Below are 25,419 nucleotides of genomic sequence, written 5' to 3'. Positions count from 1 at the left end.
ATGTGCGCGCGTCCTCCTGGAGATCTCGCGTTTCACCATAGAGTGTGTACACGCGCACGCAGACGGTGCACGGGGGCAGCTCCGCGGGGCGTGAGGCTGGGATTCCCGGGCTTTTGTCTCTGGGACCGGCTTTTTACTTTCACAGTGACCTCCCGAGGACACGGCGGCACAGGCGGCACAGACGGATGAGTTTCTGCCCGAGGTCCAGGGAAAAACAAAAGAAAAAACAGCTGAGACACACACAGGACAGAAGGAGGCACGCCATCTGCTGGACACACCAGGGACAGCGGCGGTACAGTCGACTTACTCAGATAAACCTATTGACTGATTATATTCCTTCAAATGAAAACTACAAAACACAACAATATGACTTTTATAACTTGCTTTATTCATTCAGACCAACTCTCACAAATACAAATCCTAAGAAAAGGGCACAAAGTTAAAACTAAAAGTAATACTATTAGTGCAAAATAAGTCGAAGAAGCTTACACTTTAAAACAAAATAAATCCAATTTGACAATTTCTTTCCTATTAAACAGACGTACTAGAGTAGCCATATACTGTAGGCGTCTCAAATAAAAGCACCATTACACTCAAGTATAAGGTGGGTTTTCCCCATGAACCCAAACCTTGCACAACAGGTCAAATCCTTCAGCTAAGGTCCTGACTAAGATCTGGAGTGTCCTCGAGCACTGTCCTGTGGGTCTCACTGTTCCTGACATGTTACACCAGCTGCATTAAAGGATTGGTCAAATGCAGAGGACACATTTCCCTACAGGGACAATAAAGAGCCTTAACCTGCAGACTGAGGACACATACGTTTTTCTCATTCTCATTATATATGGACAGACCATGGCTCTAAATTCACTCACTGAGCTGCAGAGGCTGCACTAGCACTGATTAATGATTGGCTGCAGATGCTGCGATTTAGGTAGTGACTGTTCAGATCAGAGAGAGTCCTTTTAGATTTAAACCAATTGGAATTCAGCATTCGAGCTGGTAACCCATTCTGCTTTGTGTTTGGATATTCGTCTTGGTAAACAAAACACCAAATTATAACATGAATAAATTATTCCTCAAGTCCAGTGTTTTGTAATTAAGAATAAATCAGCATTACAATTACACTGGGTTACAAAAAAAACATTTTTGAAAGTTGTCTGTGTTTGTTCAACTGAATTAGGACCATTTTGCACCGCTGAATCCAAAAATGATATCCATTTTTCTCAGTCAGGTCAGGTTTTTATGCTAATTTGATTTAGAAAAATCCGATCTTCTGACTAAATTGATTACAATTTTGTGACATTATCAGTTGATTTTCTTTAATATTTCTCATCCAAAAAATGTTTTAAGAGATAAAAAATAGTTTTCAGAATGTATTAATTAAATGTTACATTATGTTAATTGATAAAGGTAAGTACATGTAAATTGGAACGTTACGTTATCATTGTGCAAAATTCAGGACATGAACTTCTGTTTTTATGAACCCCTTGAATGCTCAGCAGCAGGGATGTCTCTCTTCAGAGTCCAACATTAATCAGCCACCATGACTGCATCCCAGCGTCCCTGATACCTGGTCTCCATCTCTTTTATGTCCTGATGGAATCTCTCCACCTGCTCATCACTCAGTGATCCCAGATTCTCAGGAAACCTGAACATTTAGCTCCTTTTGGGAAAAAGGATGTGGAGCATCATCATTAAAACCACACTGGAGGAATCTTTGTCACTGATGTCAGGAACTTCTACAAAGACAGGTACTGGAATTTCATCACAGTGAGCTACAGGACGACGTGCTGATTCACGGTCAGGATACTTGAGGCTGCTTCAGTTCTTTCTGTTGATCCCAGTCACATCAATAGCCCAGAAGTAGCTGTTGATGTCGGCTCCCTCCAAACCATGGGAATTCCAAACTTCAGACAACTCTTCTTGCCTTTAGTCCACTGACGCAGATACTCGGTGCATGACTTGCATGCCATGTGTGGCACCCAAGCTTCATCTTGGTCACCAAGTTTAATACCAAAATAAGCATGGTAAGCACGCTTTATGAAACTTGTGACTTGATTCCTGTTAGGAACATTGGTGTATTCACCACAGATGTAGCAGAATATGTCAGGCTTATTTTTGCAAGATCTTCTAGTTGAAGCCATTTCATTCACTTGTAATATATAAAAAACAAACAATTAGTCATAAGTTGGCACATGCAAAATCTTCAGAATTTGTTTATAGCGAGAAATATAACGGAATTTTGCATCATATGACGTGAAAATACTCATACATGTAAACAAAATCGTCCAAAAACAAATATGTAGCTTAGTTCAGAACGTTGACCTGATTGAGCAAATCCAATGTGATTTTTGGATTCAGAACATCAAAATTATCCTAAATCAGCTAAAAAATCTCAGACAATAAATTTAGTGTTGACCAGTGTTATCAGTAAAAGCTATATTTGAGATCAACATATTTACTCATCTGTGTCCCCAGACATGGTCAAGTTTATGAAATGTTATATCAAATCTCATATACAGTTCATTTAAGGTACACTTTATTATTACTGTGGGGAAGTTTGTTTTCTTTATTTGACCCATCCTTCAGGGTGACTGGGGTTGGGTTATATAATATAGTGCATGTTTCCTTTCACTTTCCTCCTCAAAGCCTTGATTCCTTGTTTCCTCAGCGACCAGTCACCAGGATTTTGTACTTTGTCCTACACAGTTCACATCCTGCTCTCCTCAGTTCGTACCGTACTTGTGCCACACACTTCACTCATGCCACAGTGAACAGTGCTCATCATCAGAATGGCCGTTTGATGATGATTTTAAAAGGTAACAGCAACCTTTTTATTAAATATTTTGTATATTATTCTAAATTGAGGATGCACCATGGAAGGATGGAATGTTCCACAGTACAGCATTAAACATATCAATCTCAATGGGGACAAGTAGGTTACGGCACCAGGCAAAGTTACATGTTACTGTGGAGAGGCACCCCTTTTGATAGTAAAAGTGCAATAAGGTATTTTAATAGCATTACCATTAAAACTCCCAGCTGAGTTTGCTTGCTCCACAGTATGGCATTAAACATTAAAGAAATAACATCTCCATGGTGACAAGCAGGTGGCAGACGGTCCAATCAATAGTTACGTATTTACGATTTTTCATTTTAAATTTCACATTTAAGGAAAGAGAAAAGCTATAAAGTGTAAAATTATATAAATATAAAAATCCTAAAATACTGAATTCTCACTTTGTAGTATTTGTATTTTTCATAATAAACAGAATAGAAGACACAGGCATAAACTTTGACCAGAAATATTTTTTATATAAAATTTGACAGTGGATACAGCGTTATGTGTATAAAAAATACATACAATTAAAGGAAAATAAATGAATCTTCTATTATTCAGAGCAGATGTTCAAGTTAGCTGATGAAATGTAAAGGCACTCAATGTACAGACAACATTCCAGTTACACACAAAACAAACCAATTCAAGTGTCCTATTCACACTGGCAAAACCCTTCAGAAAAAATGAGATTCAAAAATGGAATTGTTTCTTGAAATTATAATCGTTTACCCCAAAAATTCACAAAAATCTTTAAATAAAAAAAAAATATATACATTAAAGTTACTGAAAAAAGTATTAGCCCCCCCATTAAATAGGCTTGAACTAAATATTTTAAGTATATTTCAATTGACATGATTTTTTAAAACAAAATCTGAAAACCAAAAAAAGTAAATATTTTTTCCAAAAATCAGATCTATATATAGTTTTAATTAGGGCAGTTCTGGGGGACCAAAACAGTACAGTACCAGCTGTTTGTGGTCATCACATCAACATGGGACTAAACCTGGAATTAAACGTGGACTAGACCAAGACCAAACCAAGTCTGCATTAGGTCTAAACCAGGTCTACAACAGAACCAAACCAAAGCCTGCATCGGGACTCACCAGAATGTGTAGTCCAGATTTAGTCCTAATTTAATCCAGATAAAGTCTTGGTTTAGTCCATGAGTGTTGCTGGAGAACTGCACACAATACTTGGATCTTTGGGTTAGAAAAGTTCCTAAAAACGACATCACAAATAAACCACATGTCTATATTTGCCAGTGTCAAAATAGGGCACTGAATTGAAAATTAACATTACAATTCTTTGTTTTTGATGAGACATTGGATGCTCAGAGACATTTTCATAATTTATAGTTTACAACACAACTTTGTACAACAGCGCGGGACATGGAACACGAGAAGGGACACACAGGAACTAATGCCGCGCTAATGATTTAAAATCCAAATCCAAAAAACACAGCGCTAATGCTAACACACTAGCTAATGGGAGCTAATGTCACGCTAAAGGAAACAAACACAAGGCTTTAAAACTAACACATTTGCAAACTGGAGCTAAAGTCACGCCAACTGGAAAAAAACAAGGCGCTAAAGCTAACACACGCACAGGAAATGGAAGACTAAAGAACCGCGACGGAGGCGACCATGACAGAGTGCTCACAACCCAACTCCATATTTTAGCTTTACTATTTCAGATTTTTTTTTTTTTTTTTTTTTTTTAACTCTATAAAGGGAGTTAAAACAGAATAGCAAATAGATTTAAAACAGGGATACTTTATGCTAATTGGTTGTGTAATTCTATCTCTAGCATGTCTAGCGCAAACATTTGTTCAATTAAAGGTCCACTGTGGAACTTTTCTGGTAATGATACAAGCAAGCAAGTTACAGGTCAGATCTGTGGAGAGGCGATCGCGTTCACAGTAAGAATGCATGTTTTTGAAAGGTCATTTTGGTCAATAAAAACAACAGCACCAGAATAAATGCAAGATAAATACGACTGAAGCCGTACTGAGGAAGTTTCTAGGCAAAAACGATAGCATCTCCATGGAGACAGGGACAGATGGCAAACCAGAAAAGTTACATAGTGCAGCTTAAAAAAGAAAAAAAAATAGTACAGTCAAATTCTACTGAAAAGTGAAAATATTCCCTTTGCAAATCTAAAGTGACTACAGTGGAAATTGTAGAGTTTTTACAGCTTCTGATCTCCAGCAATAACACAGTGAAGTACCAAGGGCTGCACAATACAGAGAAGAAATATGGTTATTAAAATATCAGCAAAAACAGCATCTAAAAGAATTACATGAACATATATTTTCAACAAAATATTTAAAAGTTTACTCAAATTGTGCAGCCGTAGTACTAGAACACCTCCTATTCTCTGTACCGTCTCAACAGTGTATTTAACAGTACTGTCGACTAACAAGAAAAAATAATGCTATTAAGATGAAAAACTGCAAAAAATAAGGCATGAAAAAGCACAAAAATTCTATGATATCACAGAATTTTTTTGGGGGGGAAAATATTCTATAACTCTTTAAGGATGTCAAAATTAATAATCACTGTCAATTTTAAAACCGATCATTATTTGCAAAATTCTGTAATACTTTTATCAAACTATTTGAAATTCTTGTGTCAAATTGTAAAAATCACTTACATCTGACTATGATAATAAAGCTAAAATTTGAGTGTGAGACATATCCAAAATAAATAAAAGCCAAAATTGTTAAGGTATAAGAAGCACAAAAATAATGCAATTTTTGTTTAAAATTTCACAAAAACGGATAAAGGCCCTGTACCCAATGTTTTCCCATGTATTTGTGAAAAATGTGTCTTGCTCAAGTACAGATATATTACATAAACAGCTCTTGAGATCAAAATAAGTCAGCTATGTATGGTCTGATTCTAATTATGTGAAGTAATTTACTGTTATAATCAGGAAGTGTACAATAGCATGCTAGTTGATGTAGTAGTTATACCGTGATGGCTCTGCTCTGGCCTCAAAGTTGTGAAAAGAGCTTCTAAACTTATAAGAATAACTCTGGAGCACTACAAACAGTTTAAAATGAACTAGTTCTGTTTTTCACATTTTTAAGAGTAAAAATCAGGTACAGCGCCTTTAAATTCTTCTGCTCAATTAATCAGTGATACCAGTCCAGCAAGTTGTGTGCACTCTGAGATGGTTTCCCCACCGTCACAGGTCAAAAATGGTAGTTGACGATTCAAAAGTTCAAAGTTTTTTTGATTTTCCAAATAAAACTCGCCCAATGGAATGCCTCTAATAGACTGAACATTCTCACAAGACGACTTTATATACAAGGTACACAGCATTCATAACTGCAATCAAATCACACTCTACAATTTGGCTTTATGATGATTAAGACTTGAGAATTTGGAATGCATTTAAAGCTGAAAAAAATTAAATAAAATAAAAAATAAAAAATTACAGTATTGATATTACATTTGGCCCATCATTCAATAGAGATGTACACAAATCAAAATGACCACTTGGATATGGCGGACATGTTAGTAAACTGCATGCACACAGCGGATTGATAAAAATAAATATTTCACCTCAGTAAAACAGGAATTTGTGGAATTTGGGAACAAGGAATGAAGCTAAGTGCAATAGTGTTGTTTTGTATATAGAACACAAAATGTTACAATTTGATTATTTAAAAAAAATAGTGGTTCTCCAATTGTGGTGCAAGGGCTTCTTAAAGTGCATATGACAGGTTTTCATATTTGTCTAATTCTGACTTGGTTTGGTCAGATAGTCCCAAAATCAAAGTTTAAAAGCTAAGCAAGATTATTGAGTCAAATCTTAGATAAAGGCTAAATATATGTTTTAGTGAAATTAGTGTCTAACCTGTTATATGCACTTTAAATGCTTTTTATGAATAATTTAAAGGTGCACTCTGTAATTTTTCTGTTGAGGGGATCCCCGACCTGCATGTTTCCATGGAAACGTTATCACTTTGCCTGGGAATGTTGCATAATATGGCATCTATTTCCATGGAGACAAGCAGGTGTCATGCCCCTGTCAAGTTATAGATCAGATCTGCAGAAAGGAGACCACACACACAATTAGAATTACAAGATAAGTAATAAAAAACCCTGTGAAAAGCAAGCCATGAATGCTATACTGTGAAACATTCCAAGCAATAATCTCTACATGGTGCACCTTTAAAATGTAAATGTAAACAGTCACTTCAACACATTTTTTGATGGGCAAAATTTTAAGATTCATAAAAACTTTTCCCATCAAAAAATGTTAAACTGTACATACAACTGTACATTATCCAGTTAGAAAGGCTTAAAGTGGGGGTATTTTACTTCTATGGGGTATTAAATTCTACATATCAACGTATTAATTAAATTATACTTTTGTTTTTGAAGCTCTGAGTCTCCCCTCCCTTTGCTCACAGCACTAAGTCACTTCCCCTTCAGAGCGACATCACAACACGAAGTCTGCATCCTGCTAATGAAACTACTGCACATCGCATTAGGTTTGTCAAGTTGTTGTGTACAGTTTGTTATATATATATATATATATATATATATATATATATATATATATAGTGTGTGTGTGTGTGTGTGTAGAATTGTCACATGGGAGCATGGGTGACATAGGCATGTGGGCTGAGCATTGGACAGAAGCTTACAGCTAAGCATAAGAGGGTTTTGAATAGTGCCTGAGAGAGATCGCTAGATTACTCAAGCATGCATGGATGACATATAAAGCCACTTCAGGTGTGTTTTTGATGAGGGAATGTTACAACATTGAAGAAAGCTTCATAAATATCATTTTGTATAATACCCCCTTTTAAAAAGTGGAATTATGGTTCATGTTTACTTAGACGGACATAACTATTTTTTCTATAATTTTTCAGTATCAAAGGTCTAAATCTGTTCAACACAAAAAATTGATTAAAAAAAGGCTTCATGTTCTACTGAGGTCAAACAGTAGGAGGCGCTGTTTTCGGGTACCACAACGACACGACGTAAGCATTCACAGTTGGAGTCAGCGTCGGGGTCGTCAAAGGGTTAACTGCATGCACACTCACTACGGAGCTACTAGAGTACTACAGCACGAGAACAGAGCAGAGCAGGGCTGAGCAGTCTGCTGCACTCACAGTCTGCACCACTGGGGGGCGCCCCACCTCCACTCCTCATTTACTATAACCCATTGCACAGAGGGGAATACAGGTTTGGCAAAGTGGTCAAATCAACTGCATTAAGACTTAAAGAGTATAGATACAAAGCATGACAGATGGGTTTGAAACGATGGGGTGGGCTAAAGAAACACTGCAGAACTTTTCTGGTAGAGGGTCTGCCACCTGCTTACCTCCATGTATAACTGCTTCAAAGCACCACTGTATGTAATTAAATAAATTATGTAGATTTTAAATTTTATAAATATGACCGATGGGTGTCACAAAATAAGGTGGTAAACATGTTCAAATCAAATATTGATTCTCCACAATTATCCAATCAGAAAGCAGAACAGGCAAAACAATAACGTCACCATGCAACAAGGAGGACTCCCCACCAGAAAAGTGACACAGTGTGCCTTTAAGGAAGTGACAGTGATGAAGTGGGTAAGCGTTTTCCCCACAAACTAGAAGGTAACCGGTTTGATTCCAACCCAAGCACATGGACACTTCTACCCCACGTCGCCCAGTCCAGTCACAGTAGATGGCTGGAAGGGCATTTGAAGTAAAAAATTTGCCAAAGCACCAAAAAGAAAGGGATTTTAAGACCTGCCAGTTAAAACACATGACATTCCTATATTGTGCCACTCTGCTACATGGCAAACATCCTACATACATGAAAATTACACCTTTAAATAAAACACTTTAAAAATAGACTAAGCTCAGAAAACCTTTAAGGCAGTTTCATTTTCCATGATTTTGTCAATATGGCTTATTCGTTCATTTTGTACATTTTTAAGGCTATAGTTTTAAGATTTGCAGTTTTAAGAGCACATTTAAACTGCAGAGTGATCAGAGCCCCACATGACTAGATTGAGTTTTTCTGACCTAAAAATGCAGGGCTAGGCATGATGAAAATAAGTTTTAATTTATACACAAAAAAGTATTGGCATTCTGAAGTTTGATTTGGCAGTGCTTTTGTCCTATTTAGAAAAAGGTTAAGGGCATAAAAATCTACAAGTACTAACAATTTAAGCCAGTCTATAAGTGGCATTATTCAATTTTAAATAAATGTTACCTACTGTGCCTATGTCTTAGCTTTCAGGGACACTTAAAGGCGCTGTACCCAATATTTTCCTTGTATATGAGCGAGATGTGTCTTGCAGACAGCACACAGCTGATGACCTCAAGAGCTGTTTATACAATATATCTGTACTGGGGCATCTAATTATAAGACGTCTCATTGTCCAATAATCACGAAGTGTGCATTAGCATTCTAGTTGTTAGCATTAACGTGACGGCAAACTTTGCTCTGGTCTCTGAAAGCTGTGAAAAGCATTTAAACTCATCACAGTGAATAAGTAGGGTGCTCCGAATGCATAAAGTAAGTGAGGAATAATTGGATAAATTGTTAAAAATGAAATAGTTCTGTTTTTCATGTTTTTAAAACTGTAAAAATCAGGTATAGCACCTTTAAACGAAATGTGATCTATTGCGCCAATGACTTAATTTTCAGGGATAGCTCAAATAATTGAATTTCATCAACTAGTCCTTCTGGTCCATAAACATGCCATAATAACACGCAAATCTCTCATTAAACTCCCACAAAACCATATTTACATTCATCACACTTAAAATGCTTTAAGACGACATAGTGGTTGATGATTAAGACACTTATGGCTACATTTTTTGTTTTTTTCAAATGTGCTAAATTAAAATATATATATATGCAAAAACCATGTGAGGAGAATTGTGGAGGTTGGCGCCAGATTTGGTCAGTTTGAGTTAAACAGTGCAGTGCAGCAGACTGTATACCGCCCCTTTAAAATGATATTACTATACATATCATCAGGATCCCTGTATTCAAAGTCTCTCTGTAGATTTTATAACACGTATAAGACATCATATATGACCGATTTTTTTCATGCTTCCTGCGGACATCGAAACAACACAACGACAGGGCACCGTGTTCCTGTGGCGCCCCCTCCTGGAGCAGCGGAGTAGGATGCTTTTCTTTTAAAGAGTGTTTTTGGTTCCGGGGAGACTTCAGTTTTTCCGGATGTCGGCATACACCACTGGCTCCATTTTGTGGAAGGAGTTTTTACTGCCTGAGTGGTCCAGCTGGGCGTATATCACCGGGCCCTGTGGAGATGGAGAGCAGGACATATTTATTTAAAGGACTTGTATCTATTTTTTAAGGACACATAGTATACACAATTTACTCTTGTGAGCCTTGAGCCATGTTAGAATGTTGTTACCGCATCAAAAACATATTGAGAGTTGTGGGTTTTTTTTCATTTACACATGTAATCCTTATGTCTGTCTACATCTCCAAATTCAAAATGCTCAGTTCCACCTTGTGATGTCATGTAGTGATAGTTTTCAAGTTAACAGTTACCATTTACCTTTAGTTCAATAGAGATTGGCAATTCTGGGTCTGAAATTATCCAAATGATTCTAGTGAAGGTGTATGGAGCTTGAAAAAAAAAATGGAGTTTGGCTAAATATGCAAGATTTGTGACATGTGTGGATGAAACAAAACATAACTCCAGGTATGTTTACGATGAAGAAACAATATTATACCATGGATCGGGAAAAAAAAGTGAAAAATAGGCCCTTTTTGATGTTTTCTTATCACAATAAATTATCTTTAAATCATGCATCGTTTAGTAAAAGCTACTAAATAAGAAGAAAAATTAGACTAATTTAATCTATTCATTCAGGTTACTAACACAGAAGCTAGGTCGTGGTTCAAGAAATTACCCAAGAAAGAGTAAAAATACAATTTTTATATAGAAGTAATAGAATTGCTGGAACATAACATGTGATTTATAATTTGAAGTGAATGTAATTTGAAGGATGACAATAAATAATGCGCAAAATCTGCTATTTTCAAGGGACAGACACAAAATTTAAATAAACTAAATCAAATCTGAAGGAGCAGTACAAGAACATATGTTTTCAAAGGTATTTTTGAACAATAAAAACGCTAGTAATTGGATAAATGCAAGATATGATAAATTTAATACCATACTGTGGAATATTCCAGACAAAGCAATGCCATCAAGGACTGAACAATTTGAGAAAAATATTTTGCCTTGTTTTTTCAATTTTTTTTTAAAGTTTATAATGTTGCTTCCTAGTTGGACATGGACGACAGATACGACATACGTAGAGACAACTCCTTAACTGTTACTTAGCAACCATAGTGTAAACAAAACCTTTAAAATACACAATAGCTCTGGTTAGACTAATGCAAATAAATTACACTTGTGTTTTGTTAAATGTCAGAATAATACCTTCATGTGCGTAAACTGTCTCTGCATTTTTGATAGAGTTTTGCGTTTTGATGACATAAGCAGAGGTCATCGAAATCATAGAAGCTGCATCAGTTTTCTAAGCTTACGGAGCGCTTTCTGACAAAATGGCCGCCACATTAGCACAGCATACTTGAGCATTCTACCACCAGAGTCAAAGTCCACCAAAAGTCATGTTTCACTACATTTTTTATGTATTTTAGATTTTGTATCAACGGCCACTATGGATATCTCTTATACCATAGTGTTGGTTTGGATTTTTTGTGTTAAGAATTTTTTTTTTTTTATAGCATCAAGTTTCACTATATTAAATACATAGAGCAGCTGTAGCGCGCCCTCAAGTGACTGTTAATGTATACTACACTTAACAGTTCACCCGTCAAAACAGATTTCACAAAATAATTTATCAATGATCAATATTAGTTGTTTATGATAGTGATTAATGTGTTAGTTTAAATACCTTTATTACCAATATAAACTTTTATTTTATCATTTTAAGTGGGTTTTAACTGTTACATTTACATTGGCTGTTCTGAGCTAAACTGACACATTTGAGTGAACTTAACTTTACTTCTGAAATGATTATACTTTTTTCCTGCTTCATTGTTTATAATATGAAAATTACCAAATAAAAAAACTAAAGTCTCTGTCGGCCATCTTGGGACAAAATCTGTTGCTGTTGCTCAAGTCACATTTGACCAGCCTCTATGATTTCTCTGGGTAGAGATATTCCAAATTAGAGCCTGTACTACTTTTCAACCTTTTTTTTTTGCCACTTAACTAATGAAAAACTATGATACATTTTTAGCACAGGTACTATCCCACCAAACCAAGTCAGAATTAGAAAAAAAAAGTTGTCAAATATACTTTAAGATGCAGTAATCCTGTTGAACTTCCCATAACTAATCCCAAATATTTTCCTCTGATGTTTATAGTAAAGGCGGACTGGTACTTTTAAATGCCTTTACTCCAAGTCACGGTCTAAACATCACACATCTACTGTTACTCTTTGACAGCTCAGAGCCGAACAGATTGTGAAAGACGAGCAGCTGCTGAGTTGTCTTCAGACTGAGTTGCACTACTGTGTTTGTACTGGTCTCTCTCCAGCAATCCTCCCATTCTGTTTTCTTTCTCTCTTACTCATCCCCTCTTTTCTTCTCTCTTCAGTCTATAGCAACTAACTTTCTGCAGAACTGACTCAGAACAAAAGTATCAAAAGTGCATATGACAGGTTTTCATGTTTTTCCCATTCTGACTTGGTTTGGTGGGATAGTGCCAAATATCTGTCATAGTTTTACATCAGTTAAGTGGCAATTTGTGGGTAAAAAAATAATTAAGGAAAAGTACAAAAATACAGGAAGTAGCAGTGAGTTCTAAAACTCACACTGAAAATTCCATCCAAAATGCAGAGACAGTTTACAAAGAAGGAAAACATTTTTGTGTCAGCTTAGCCATGTACATATATCCCCTGCTTTTGGGTTATCGTGTCAGTAGCATAAATTTGTTTCAATATTAACATCTATGTTATGTTTGTCTGAACTGAGTAGTCTAACCAGTAAAGTATAATGAAAGTTTTTTATTTACCCTCTTTTTTACCCATTTACCATATACCCATCCCTCTCTCCCCCTCCTCCTTTTCTCTCACCCTCTCTCTCTCCCCTGTGTAAATACAGTAGTGAGCGTGTTTATAATTAGAGGTGTGCGGTCGCTGTCAGCTGGAGACATGTCTGATGCCAGCACAGATCCCGACCCAGATCCCAGCCCAGATCCTCCAGGAGGCATGTGTCGTGTCTATGCACATCAGGGACTTGTTCTCTGATAAGATCTAACAACAACCTAGAATACCTGTAGAGCTACTTCAAATCGTCTGAAACGCTAGTTATACAAATGTTCACTTGTAAACAGCACCTTTCATTTTTGTTTACAGATTTTTTTAAATAGCTTTTTAAGAGTTAAGAGATAATATGTGTGATATCCTGATAAGCTTTCCTGGTGGGGGATCTGTCACATTCTTATCTCCATTGAGAAGCTATTGCTTTGCCTGGAATGTTCCACAGCATGGCATTAAAAGCATACATCTTTTATTAATTTATTCAATTACAGTTTTTATGGTCCAAAAATACCTTGAAAAACAATAGTTTTTAATGTGAGTAGGGCACCTGTCCACAGATCTGGCATGTAAACTGGCCTGGAATTTTAATGTTTCTATAGAGAGAAACACGTGGCATAGCCTCCACTAGAAAGCTCCACAGTGCACCTTTATGATAACAAATCAAAATAATGATGAAAATTATTAACTCTAGTGTAAACGTATTTTTGTCCTATAATTTATCACTTTTGTATGTCAAAAATCATATTTAATTTGTAGGAAATTTGAAAACTTTAGTCCAGTTGACCAAATTAAATTTTCTTTAAAATGTTTTTTAATATTTTAAAATTTCATAGCTAAACATGACAAAAGTATAAACATCTCAAAAATCTCATCTACAGTCTTTTCCGTATATGACCTAATAGCATGCATATGAACACAGAGTGAATAGAGAGAGAACACAAAGCAGCAGTGATGTACATAAGACATGCTAGTACGGGTCTCTGGCTTCACCTGCACACACCCATCTTCTACCTGTAAGGGCCCCGTGGGACTGCCCCCTGTGGGACCGCCCCCCGTGGGACTGCCCCCCCGGGACACCTCTGTGGAGGACGCCAGCTTCTTCCGGGGCGGGGGGGCCTGGGACGAGCTCACACTGTCCAGGGACGTGCAGCTGGTGTGGGGGAGGGGCCAGAGGAAGGGGAGGAGGAGCAAGCAGACACACACAAAATGGAGAATGAGATGAAGCATGAACATGAGGCAACACAAATGCATGGACTAGTGGTCATGTGACATCATCCTGAAGAGCCCACAGGGTGAGACTGGGGTGGAGGGCGAGGCACAATTCTGCGGTAGGATTTGTCTTATCTCTAAATGGCGATGCTTTCACCTGCTTTATGGTTAATAATATCTGCGATTACCAGGTCAGTTCTCGTGAAACAAAACTGACACAAACTTCTATGTTGTCTATAGGAATAGAATAATAGTTGTCAACAATGTTTACCTTGATACTGATCAAAACTAAATCTAAAGCTAGTATCAAAAGATATAAACAAAATTGGACATCTCCTAAATAGTTTTAGAATGGCCTTGATGCATATGAAAATTAGTATAGACTAAACACATGGTTAATATTCAAGTCATTAACTAATATTATTCTGTCAAAAACTGAGTTCTATTGCAGGACGCAGCCCTTCCAAATATGTATAATATCTTCTTTTGTTTAATGGGCTAGTTAGTCCTAGTTTTGATGTGGTTTTATTCCAGGTTAGTACTAGTTTAGTTCTTGTTTGATCCTGGTTTAGGACTTGCTTAATTCCGCTTTAGACCTGCTTTAGTCCGAGTTTAATTCCATGTTAGTCCTGGTTCAGACACAATAGATACTAGTCTTGTCCTAGTTTTATACTAGTTCAGAATTCTGAAAAATCTGGTCCTCTAGAACAGGGCTATTCAACTAATTGCTGTTTATCACCATCATAGTGGTATCAAAATATGTATAAAGAGTATTGTGCCTTTTACGTCCAAAATCATTTACTATCGGATTACACATGTAAATGTTAGTATTAGGACAACACTAATGCCCACTAGTATAAAAAGTGATGATATTATTCAAACACAGGTTGTTGTCAGTTAAAAAGAATTTGAACCACAAATTTGTGGTGACACTCAATATGAGAAAATAAGGTTCCACATATGGATATTCTGTTCGGTTCTTTCAAAATATTTTGGACAGAGGTACTGTATACAAGAAAGTTATATGACGTCATCAATTCAGATGAAACCCAGCGGAGGCCTTTTTTGAGGAGTCTATGTTTATAACTATACAAGAGATCATTTTGAAAGAAATCTTCCAAAACAAAATCCATAAATGCTGAAAATACTTTGGCTTCACTTTTTTAAGCAGCTCTCAATCTCTCAAAGAAGATCAATTGTGTTCAAGTTTGTGCCAGTTTTAGTTTGATGTGAATAAATAATTACAGTGATAGAAATATAATGCACATGGACCAAACATATCTGCAAAGCTTACCTGCCCTCCGCCCCAGTGTGATCCTTAGGCTCTATGACGTTATGTGAATGTGAGCTATAATCAAAACTCAAATGTGGACAAGAGGCAGAGAAATGGCTGCCCCTGACAAAGCGATGGGTGAGCTGGTTTTCCGGGTCAGATTGCGTTAGTGGAGGTCAGATTGTGTTAGTGGAGATTAGTATCATGTGCAGCCGACTCTGGGTTTGTCAGTGTGGCTATGCTCTGGCACAATCCCAGGGACCTTTGTGTCTCTGGTTTGTGTGGTCACCAATGCGCTTTTGAAACCTCCACTTCAGAGCATTTAGCTGTGTCTGGGAGGAACCATACTTTGGATGAAACTATTTGCAAAGTTTGGAAGCAAAATTGCAATTGCAATTCAAGATTTACCAATTGCAATTATATTTGTAGCAACTTTTTATTATATTGCTTTATATTGGTAGGTAAAGCACATTGGAAAATACATGTATAAAATGTGGCCATATTTCAATTTCAATTTATTTTTGTACAGCCAAAAATCTAAAAGATTGTTGATTAACCAATAGAACATTAGAAATTCACATAGTAAAGAAGATGATGTAAAAATGATTAATTTTTGCTTTGACATGTCCAGGAGGCATCACACGTCTACTATCATGTTAAATATTAACTGCTAAAATGCCGTCCAATGATTTTGGCTCATATTTTCATCATTCAATAAACATGTTTAATCATGTATTATTAGTGCTGATGTGAAAGATACATTTACATTGGACAATGAATTGGACTGAAACACTAATGGTTGATGAGTACATGGGGTTAGTGCATTAGTGAGATGATGAACTGAACAGTGCAGAACTCAGAGCACTAAAGCGACTAGCACCGTCCCAGAGCGAGCACGCAACACTTACAGAAACAGTGGTGGAAAGTGTCAAGTTACTTCTAGTAGTAGTACAGTTGTAGTGCAGAACAATTAAAAGAGTCTGAATCCAATTTTTTTGACCATGCATGAAAAACATGTTTCAGAAGGAACAATTAGCCTACACTGATGTTGAAACATGATGGACATGTTTGTCTGGGGGTAGTCACAAGCAGTTGGGTTCTCAGCCAACATGTTTATGATTGGATAAAATTGCTTCCATATGGGTCTCATTCAGCAAAAAAAGCCTTTTAAAATGTATAGACAACTAAATATCCATTTTTTCCACAAATATCTGCTTGTACAGGCCTATCAGCAACAGATTTAGCTGTTCCTGTAGACCTGGTTATTTTAGATTATTACTTTTACAGAACTAGAATTTGTATGTAACACCACTACAATATTTGTGCTTCTTTAGCTTCACTTTTGCTTAAGAGAAAATATATTGAATACTCCTTCCACCATTGTCCAGAAAACACAGAGACACAACATTTGTTTTAATCTGTGGAGTTAGAGAGAGAAGAACATGCCCCGGCCCATGCAAAGTCTAAGCTGTCAGAATGGCCTCCCACCAGCCTGTTAGAGACATAATGGAAGACATAATATGTGTGTGTGGCGCGTGTGTGGCGCGTGTGTGGCGCGTGTGTGGCGCGTGCGTGGCATGTGCGTGGCGTGTGCGTGGCGTGTGCGTGGCGTGTGCGTGGCGTGTGCGTGGCGTGTGCTCTTACCCTTCGTAGTCGTGGCGGTTGCGCACCACTCGGGCCACCACACAGGCAGCTACCGCGATGAGCACCAGCAGAACCAGAGCACCGATCACTGCGCCCACTATTACCGCAGTGCTCTTCTGAGGAAAGGACTCTGGCAAGGCAAGGACAAAGTGGTCAGTGTGTATACAAATATACAGAGAGCAAAGGATGTGCATTAGGGATTAAAACAGGTCCGAGTAACTTTCAGTGATGGAGCTTTCCCTGCAGCTCCCTTGTGAGAATACACAGTCACCGTTCTTTTTATCAAAATAACGCAGTGTAATCACAAAAACTTATGTTTCCAAATATAAAAAGAGCCAAGGTTTCCCAAGAGAATTCTCTTCAGTTCAGAGTCGGCCATATTGAAGGCTGGTTGTCCAAAAGGAGACAGCAGAAGGAGACAACAGACGCTTCAAACACTCCAAAAATACATGTTTAGCCATCACAGGAAATTAAAAAGACGTTTGATGAGTTAAAATGTTACTTAATTCTGCTTTAAGCCTCAAGGTTCTCACAATTCAGCATGGTATATTGTGCATGATATTGTGCAATTCACATTTTTTTAAGAAACACATTCCTTTAAACAACAGTCTAAGCAAGACCTACAAAAAATATGAAATACACCATCAAAACAGTGAATATGTCAAATGTATTGTAGCATAAACAGGTTTTCTCACTCTAAACAAGCAGCAAAATTTTATCGCTGTCAAAAAATGATTTTGTACATTTTTCTGTATTGCCATTTAGGTTAGATTTATGTTGATGAGAGATGACAACTCAACTGCTAACTGCATACACTTCAGAACATGTTTGCAGAGGTCTAAACTGCAGTGTAACGGGTTCATTTAATAAAAACTGTTTCTACATGACATTATACTACCTAAATAACTGCAGCATTTCAAATCACGCTTTAGATTTGGAGTGCGATAGATGGTGCGGCCCTGGGGCTCACAGACAGTTAACCGACCGTGCAGTGGTGTGAGCGTGAATCATCTGTGCTCAGTTCCTCTTGCACAGTTGCAGGTGGTGACTGAGCTAGCGTCAACGTTTGGAAATACTTCAACCAGTTTTGAAATGTCAGTTAAGGTTCAGTGAAGTCAGCGTAATATATTTGTTATATTTGTAGTATTGATTGAGATTCTTCTAAGGCATTGTGATTTATTTACATTTTAATAATGAGATTCTGTTCAAAGTTCACATTTTAAACACGTTCAGAAGAATTGACAAAATGACTGAAATATTAAATTACAAACTAATATAAAAAGCACATTTCAGAACATGTTTGTACAGATCTAAACTACAGGGTCAGCAGTTTTTATACAGAATAAGACAGGAGATTTGGCTGGGTACTTCAAAACTTGCAGCTTTTGTGATTAATTTATCTTTCAGCCATAGAATGATTCTTAAATTTACAACAAAGTATATACTACCAACATTTCTTTAAAAATATGTTTTGCTTTTTTTACTTTTACATTTGTGGATGAATATAGCTGCTGTTTTCTGATACTGATACTGTATATTTTGTCAAGACCAAACTAAGTATTGTTATAAGATGGTGAGAATCTTCTTACAATTCTAAAAACTTTGATACATGTTTTTTTTTTTTTTTATATGTCATAAATATTACAATAATTGCAAGTTTGTGATATAGATCTTTAGGACATTCTACAGCAACCAAATAGTGTACCTAAACAGTTTAAGGAAAGAGGATTTTGGTGGAGTTTGGTTCATATCATGTTTGCAGTGTTTTCATAAAGTTGAAGCCAGACTGTGACTGGATGTGGATTTGTTTTTATACACTTCACTTTGACTTTGAGACACTGTAAAGGCCCCGCACAGGAGACATGATGTGTTTTCAGGTGGATACAAGTTGAATCTCTGGACATGTTGTTTGTTCAAATGACACACATCACTTTGTTTGGACATGTAAGCTTATCTTAAAACATATGTGTGCTATTCGTTAGTGCAGACCACAGTCGTGATGTGTGAGCACCTGCGCTGCTCTTAAATAAATCAGTGCTGTGTACGTATTGGCTTACTGATGTGGGCATTTAAAGCCAATGAACCAAAAGTTGGCACCGGCACCAGTACTTACCGGACCTTTTCAGCTGGTGCTGACTTGGAACAGAGTTCCGGCGCCCAGCCCTACCTCTGTCAGGCAGTCGACTTGTTCTTAGAAAATCATTTGATTATTAGAACTACACTATATTTTTCATCTATAATTATGCAGATCTACTTATGCTAGAATTTGTAAAGCAATACAATTATTACAGGTTTGCTGATTCAGCTTTTCCGATTCAGCTTTTCCAGCTCTGCTACAGCGGCAGGACAGGCCTACTTTGAAATGCAAAATCATGTCAAATCACAGGGTCGGTCCTATTACTTGAGCGGAGGTTGGCAACAGAGGCTAAGAGGACAAGAGTAGAAGACTAGCTGTATAGCAAATACTGGTGCTTTTACAGAAATGTTTATTGATGTGGATTGTCCCATTTCAAATGAACCAATAAATAAAGTAGAGCACTTGTGCCAACATGAAGGCTGGATTGGCAGCCTCACATCGGTGTCTACCCCAGGGCGATTGTGGCTACAATAGTTGATTACCACAGAGTATGAAGTGAATAATGACTACAGTGTAGCGCTCTGAAAGGCTTCGACAAGCAGGTATTAAACTGTCAGCTTAGTGAGAAAACACAAGCCACTGCGAAACCATAAGGTTGTATGAACATGTAATCAAAATTAGTGCTGGGAGAGATGGGAAAAAAATTGAATTGTGTTCACATCCCTGTGACGATCTGCTATTTAGGTGATCGTGCCAATGCATATTTCATTCATCATTATTTTCAAAGCTTTTAACCATGTTACAGTTGTTTCACCTTCTCATTTACCCTCTACAGTTGTATTTGAAGTGACTCATGCTTGTTAACACAATTTTTAATTGCTTATTTTGAAGATGCTATATTGCCAATCAACCCCGTTTTAACTGCCACCGGCATATGCCCACTGCTCACTACTTTGTTCTTCAATTTTATTTTCTTAATTGGTTATATGCATCAGCAGCATCGCATAGTCATGTTGGTACAAATTCTTTTAAGTCCGTGTGATCTGCAGTATCCATAGGAGGGTCCGACAGTAATTATAACAATGATCCGCGGGTGTCAGACATTAAGACAGTAAACACAAGGACAATATGTTCTTTAACCTCCTAAGACCTGAGCTCCTGCATGACATGCTTTATTCATTTCTCTTTGTTATTTGGGCTGATTGGGACCTGATGAGTGTAAAAACAAAAAACAAATGTCCTCATATGTGGACATTTTAATCATTTTGATAAAACATTTGAATAATGATTTGTAAAAATTATTTATTAAGACCCTAAACACAGCAACATTTGTCCTGAATGTAAAACAAAATGAGAAACAACAACTGTGCCTTTTGGAACAATGTGTCTCATGTGAAGTGCTGCTGACAGGAGCAGGAAGACATGTGCCTACACACAAAAAAAATATATATTCTGAACATTCTAAACTCTTAAAAAATATTCTAAATTGAACATTTTTGCATTGTTTCTGTTCTTGCATGCTGCTGTTCTTCTAAAAATTTGCATTTTGGCCTAGAAACCCAAAATGTGTTGTCCACATATGTGGACGCCAGGTCCTAGGAGGGTAAATACTGGCCCAAAAAAGATAAAAAGCCAACATATTTTTCCCAATTGAGTCATCTGTATGAGAATAGACCCACCTCTGAGCACGACCCGGAGCTCTGTGCGTGCCCTGGTCCCCTCAACGTCGGGAGGGTTCTTGACATCGCAGAAGTAGGTGCCATTATCACTGAAGTGCACAGGGTTCAGCTGGATGGACACGTCACGCTTATTTATGTCCCCTATAAAATGGACGCGGTCTTTAAACTCCTCTTGCCCGGGGAACGCCTTTCCACCCGCGAAGTACAGGATCTGTACACACACACAAGCACAGGCCACGGGGTTAGAGGGGTATCTACATTTTCAATATTTGCTGATTTGGGGTCAAAAACCAGTGGCCCCTGCAATTGCAAGTACTATGTGACATCACACAGGACTGCCTTAATAGTATAGAATAGACACAAAAATAATTTCTGAAGGAGCAGTGAAAGAAACACAAATGTTCACATCATTTCATATTCTCAACAAGAAGCATTTGTTTAAGGACACACTGATATATCAGCACAGTATTGGTCTCTGCCAATGATTGAACAATATCGGTATTGTCAAAAAGCACAGACATTAGAAAGTCACTATTACACAATGATAATGAAAGCCCTGCTGTATCTTTGCAGATGCAGGAATAAAACAGCATCTTAGAAATATTTACTTCCTCCAAGTTAGTTTCAGTGGTTAAAATCTGAGAAAAGAGCTACGTGTGAACAAAGTAGAAAAGCTACTTTCACTACTGATTTTACAGAAGAGGAGACAGAGCAATGACAGGATTTAGAGTAAGAGTACAGTTACACTGCGAAATACATTACTCAAATTGGAGTAAAAGTAAAGTGTCTGAAAACTACTCAGAAGTACAATTTTATTAAAATGTTAAAAAGTAAATGTAACTGAGTAAATGTAAGCAACTTTTACTCAATTAACATTGTCTAATAGATTCTTCAGCATTCTTTCAGTATGTGAGAAGCTTTATGAAATCTAACTTTCTCATTGATAAAGTCAAGTTAATGTGGAATCCATTTGGTTTAAACCTAAAAGGACTCTCTCTGATCTGAATGGTCACTATCTAAACCCCAGCACCTGCAGCCAATTATTAATCAGTGCCAGTGCAGCCTCTGCAGCTCAGTGAGCGTGTCCCAGTTCAATAGCTGCATACTTTGGAGGCTACATTTGAAGGCCAGTTGCATCACAATCGACGCAACAAGGTTGTCCCTTTTCAAACAGGTCACAAATTGCACAAATGGCCCACATTTCCATGGAGACTGACTGAACAAAGGACAAATCCGAGCATCCTCCTATATCCCATCATGCACAGCGTGGTGCTAGTCAGATGTTCCAAAACCTTGGAGCAAAAAGTTCATCCAGAGAGTGGAGAAAACAAGTATATGCTTTTAACTTTATGAAATCCTTACTAAGACAACTGTGAACGTAAAATAAGATCATAACACTCACAAAACTGTCAACGTTTCTTATTAACTTCATAAACCTCAGAGATTTGAGCTAAAAGTTTGACTTGTAATCTACAGCTAACGTGGCAAAAAGTCCACTCAAACTTTTGTATTTGGACAGATTGCCACCAATCACTAATAACGTTTTTTACAGAAAAGAAGCCCACGGAGTAATTCATAAAGCTACAAAAAGAAAACAACCAAGTTTTTATGGCCATGGGACGAAACACTTGGCCTGTGTATCTTGGTGGCATGATAACACAAACATGTGATTTACCGGTAATTAGGTCTAAGAAACTTATATTTACATGCAAATTGTGCAACATAAGCATCCAATTTATGCATTTAATTCTGTGATTTATCTGCCATTTTACAATCCCTGAAAGTTTTTAAATTAAAGAGTAAAGAACACTGGATTGGTAAGATTTATGATGGACATTTAACAGACTTGTGTTGACACTGACATATGTACTAGATACCCGTTTGTGTGTCTGTTATGCCCATCAGACCTAATAGTATGACAATGAGAAAACTGTAAATGTTCTTATTCACTTTTTCTCTCATCTGAAGCTCCTGCATGACAGAAAACACTGCTGGGATCATAGAACTGGCGGCTAATAGGATGCAGGTGATGCATGAAATGGGACAAATGCAGGTGACAATATAAACGCTCTGCTAGTGCTGACCTACTACCAACACAGACTACAACACAACAGACTACTGCCACTCTTTAGGTAAGGGACATGTTGCATTGCCTATTGAAATCTGTAGTAATATTAATGATAATTTAAATAGTGAAAATAAGCATTTCTTAAATATGTACTATTGCTAACTTAATTTAGGTGTTTGTGTTTATATAAAGTGGATCTGTACATTTATGACATGCAGTGTGAACCTCATTTTCATCCTAATCTGTAATAGTTTTGTAATTTTCTTCATGTGTTTTACAGGTTTTGACTGAAGGATTTTCAACCGACCAAACATAAGGCCCATTATCCCACTGTGCAGCAGACAGTGCTGGCCGAGTCCTCGACAAGGGATGCATCTTACGGAGTGGTATAAATGTGTTAGGTCATGTCTCCACTGGTAAGTTTAGGTTTAACTTCTAATTTCCTGCAGAAGTAAAAAAAAAAATATTTCATTTAAATGTAGAGTAGAGATAGTTGCCTTTAATTTTAGCTGAAGACGACGTAAACGGTTTTATCACTGAGGAAGTGTAACATGATACTGGTCCAGTTACGCAAAATAGATTTGTACTTCAAATAACATTTGAAGTGTGTAATAAGAAGCAGAATGTTTTAAAGACCAAAACACAATTTGCCCATGATGACCACTGGATAATTAGTTGTGTTTCTATGAACACTGAATTTTGATTTTGAGTTATCTGATTGTCACAATATAAAGTAAAAAAGGAACACAATTTGAGAGTATACTGACATACAACTGTATAATATGTGCAAAGGATTTAATGTTTGACTACTCACATTATTGACAAAGTACTTCCAAAGGTTCCTTCTGATTGTAAAATAAACCTTTATAAACCTCTTTACTCAAGGAGAGATCTTTCTTTATAAACTGACCTAAAGCATCTTTACAATTTATGTATTCCCTTAACAATATCAAAATGCTACTTTAAGAATTTAAATACTTGAAACTTTAAGGTAATTTGTGCAATTTGATTACTAGTTTTCATTTTTGTGTCTTTAGTCATAAGATTTGAATGAGATTTATTATAATATCTTAGTGCGTGTTGTTGCTTGGTGTTCTCTATCTGCACGTTAAGGCTCTACAAACCCAGATTCTGCTGTAATTATAGTACCTTTTTAAAACTAAAAGCGCAGGCTACATACAGTTTCTACAAGTTTACTTTTTTGGAGAATATATTTAATTGAAAATGTTCTAAAATTGTCACAATTATTATTATTATTCAGATTATATGTGACCTGGACATTCACATGATCATCTATTTACTAAAAAATATTGCCATCCCTTCTTGGCAAGCCTAAATCAGACCAACATAAGACCAGGCAGCTTGTGTTTGAGGAGCACATAAGGCATCTCACCGTGTAGGAGTCTTTGGAGAGCTGGTTGTCAGGCTGGCTGGACTGGAAGCTCCAGGTGACCGAGGTGGCACTGCTCACCACCTGGTTGGATTTGAAGGAGCAGTGCAGGACGCCCGCGGTGCCGTTTTCCACGATGACCTCAGTGTCCGCTCTGATGTCGATCGCTGACGACGGCCGTGTAACTGTGGAGAGCAAGAGATTCGTCAGATTAAGAACTGAAAACTGAAAGTGTGACCTGACAGGACCTGATAAAAGCTGCTTCACCAGATTTTTACAGTCTTAAAAATATGAAAAAACAACACTGTTCATTTTAAACAGTTTGCAGTGGTCCATCCTAATTATTCACTATGATGAGTTTATAAGTGCTTATTAGAACTTTCAGAGGCCAGAGCGGAGTTTTGTTAACAACAACTAGCATGCTAACCGCACATTTCCTAATTAACAGACAAAGCGCTTTTTTAATTAGATGCAGACAGTACGCAATGGATTTACAACCACATTGAACTTTTTTTTAGTGGGCATACTTAATGGGCATACTTTAGCTTCAATGAAGAATTTGTGACATAAGGGGCATTATTTTGCCTGGCATCCAGACTTTCAATATTTTATGAAGTTGTGAGTCTGGTCACCGGTGAACCTCCCTGTTTTCAAATGGGTGTGATTGACAGGTGGATTAGCCAATTGTGGAAAATAAAGAAAATACATTTCACAGGAGGCTGAGAAACATGATGGATTTCTGCAGAATCAATCAATTTTTATAGTTTAGCACTAAACTCTGTAAATCTGAGCTGAGAGAAATTAGATTTTATTTGTAAATCATAGGTGATCAATGAACTCTTTCTTCCACATGTGTCACAAAAAAGAACAAATCTGATTGCACGATCACGTTTGACTGGGCTTGAGAGGCGACTGAGGGCGTGGGGACCAGACTGATATCAGCCTGTACAAAAAATATGAAAATAATAGATATGTCATAATTTCTCCTAAAACCCTATGAATACATAATTGTGTAATTATTTTGTTAAATAGGGTTCGGTTTGGCGTCAATTATCACGGCCAAAATAATTACAATTAACGATGATATCACGGTAATTATTAAAATTGCAGACAGTTTAAAAATGTTATAGATATGAATAATTATAATTTTAATATGAGCAGG

At 37.0% G+C, this 25,419-nt stretch overlaps 1 protein-coding gene across 1 annotated transcript; it reads right to left on the bottom strand.

Annotated features, from left to right (window-relative positions):
* Positions 1-7,422: 7,422 nt before the first annotated feature.
* On the bottom strand, positions 7,423-24,782 carry mpzl1l (myelin protein zero-like 1 like). Its single transcript, XM_055226709.1, has 6 exons — positions 24,740-24,782; positions 24,261-24,442; positions 20,800-21,010; positions 17,044-17,173; positions 13,908-14,067; positions 7,423-10,130 (listed from the first exon to the last, which is right to left on the bottom strand). Exons 1-6 carry the CDS (start codon positions 24,780-24,782, stop codon positions 10,035-10,037), a joined length of 822 nt encoding a protein of 273 aa, XP_055082684.1. The 3' UTR covers positions 7,423-10,034.
* Between the last annotated feature and the right edge of the window lie 637 nt (positions 24,783-25,419).

The sequence above is a fragment of the Periophthalmus magnuspinnatus genome, chromosome 14, assembly GCF_009829125.3.
Source record: "Periophthalmus magnuspinnatus isolate fPerMag1 chromosome 14, fPerMag1.2.pri, whole genome shotgun sequence".
NCBI classification, from domain to species: Eukaryota; Metazoa; Chordata; class Actinopteri; order Gobiiformes; family Gobiidae; genus Periophthalmus; species Periophthalmus magnuspinnatus.
This window is presented reverse-complemented; position numbering and strand designations above follow the sequence as displayed.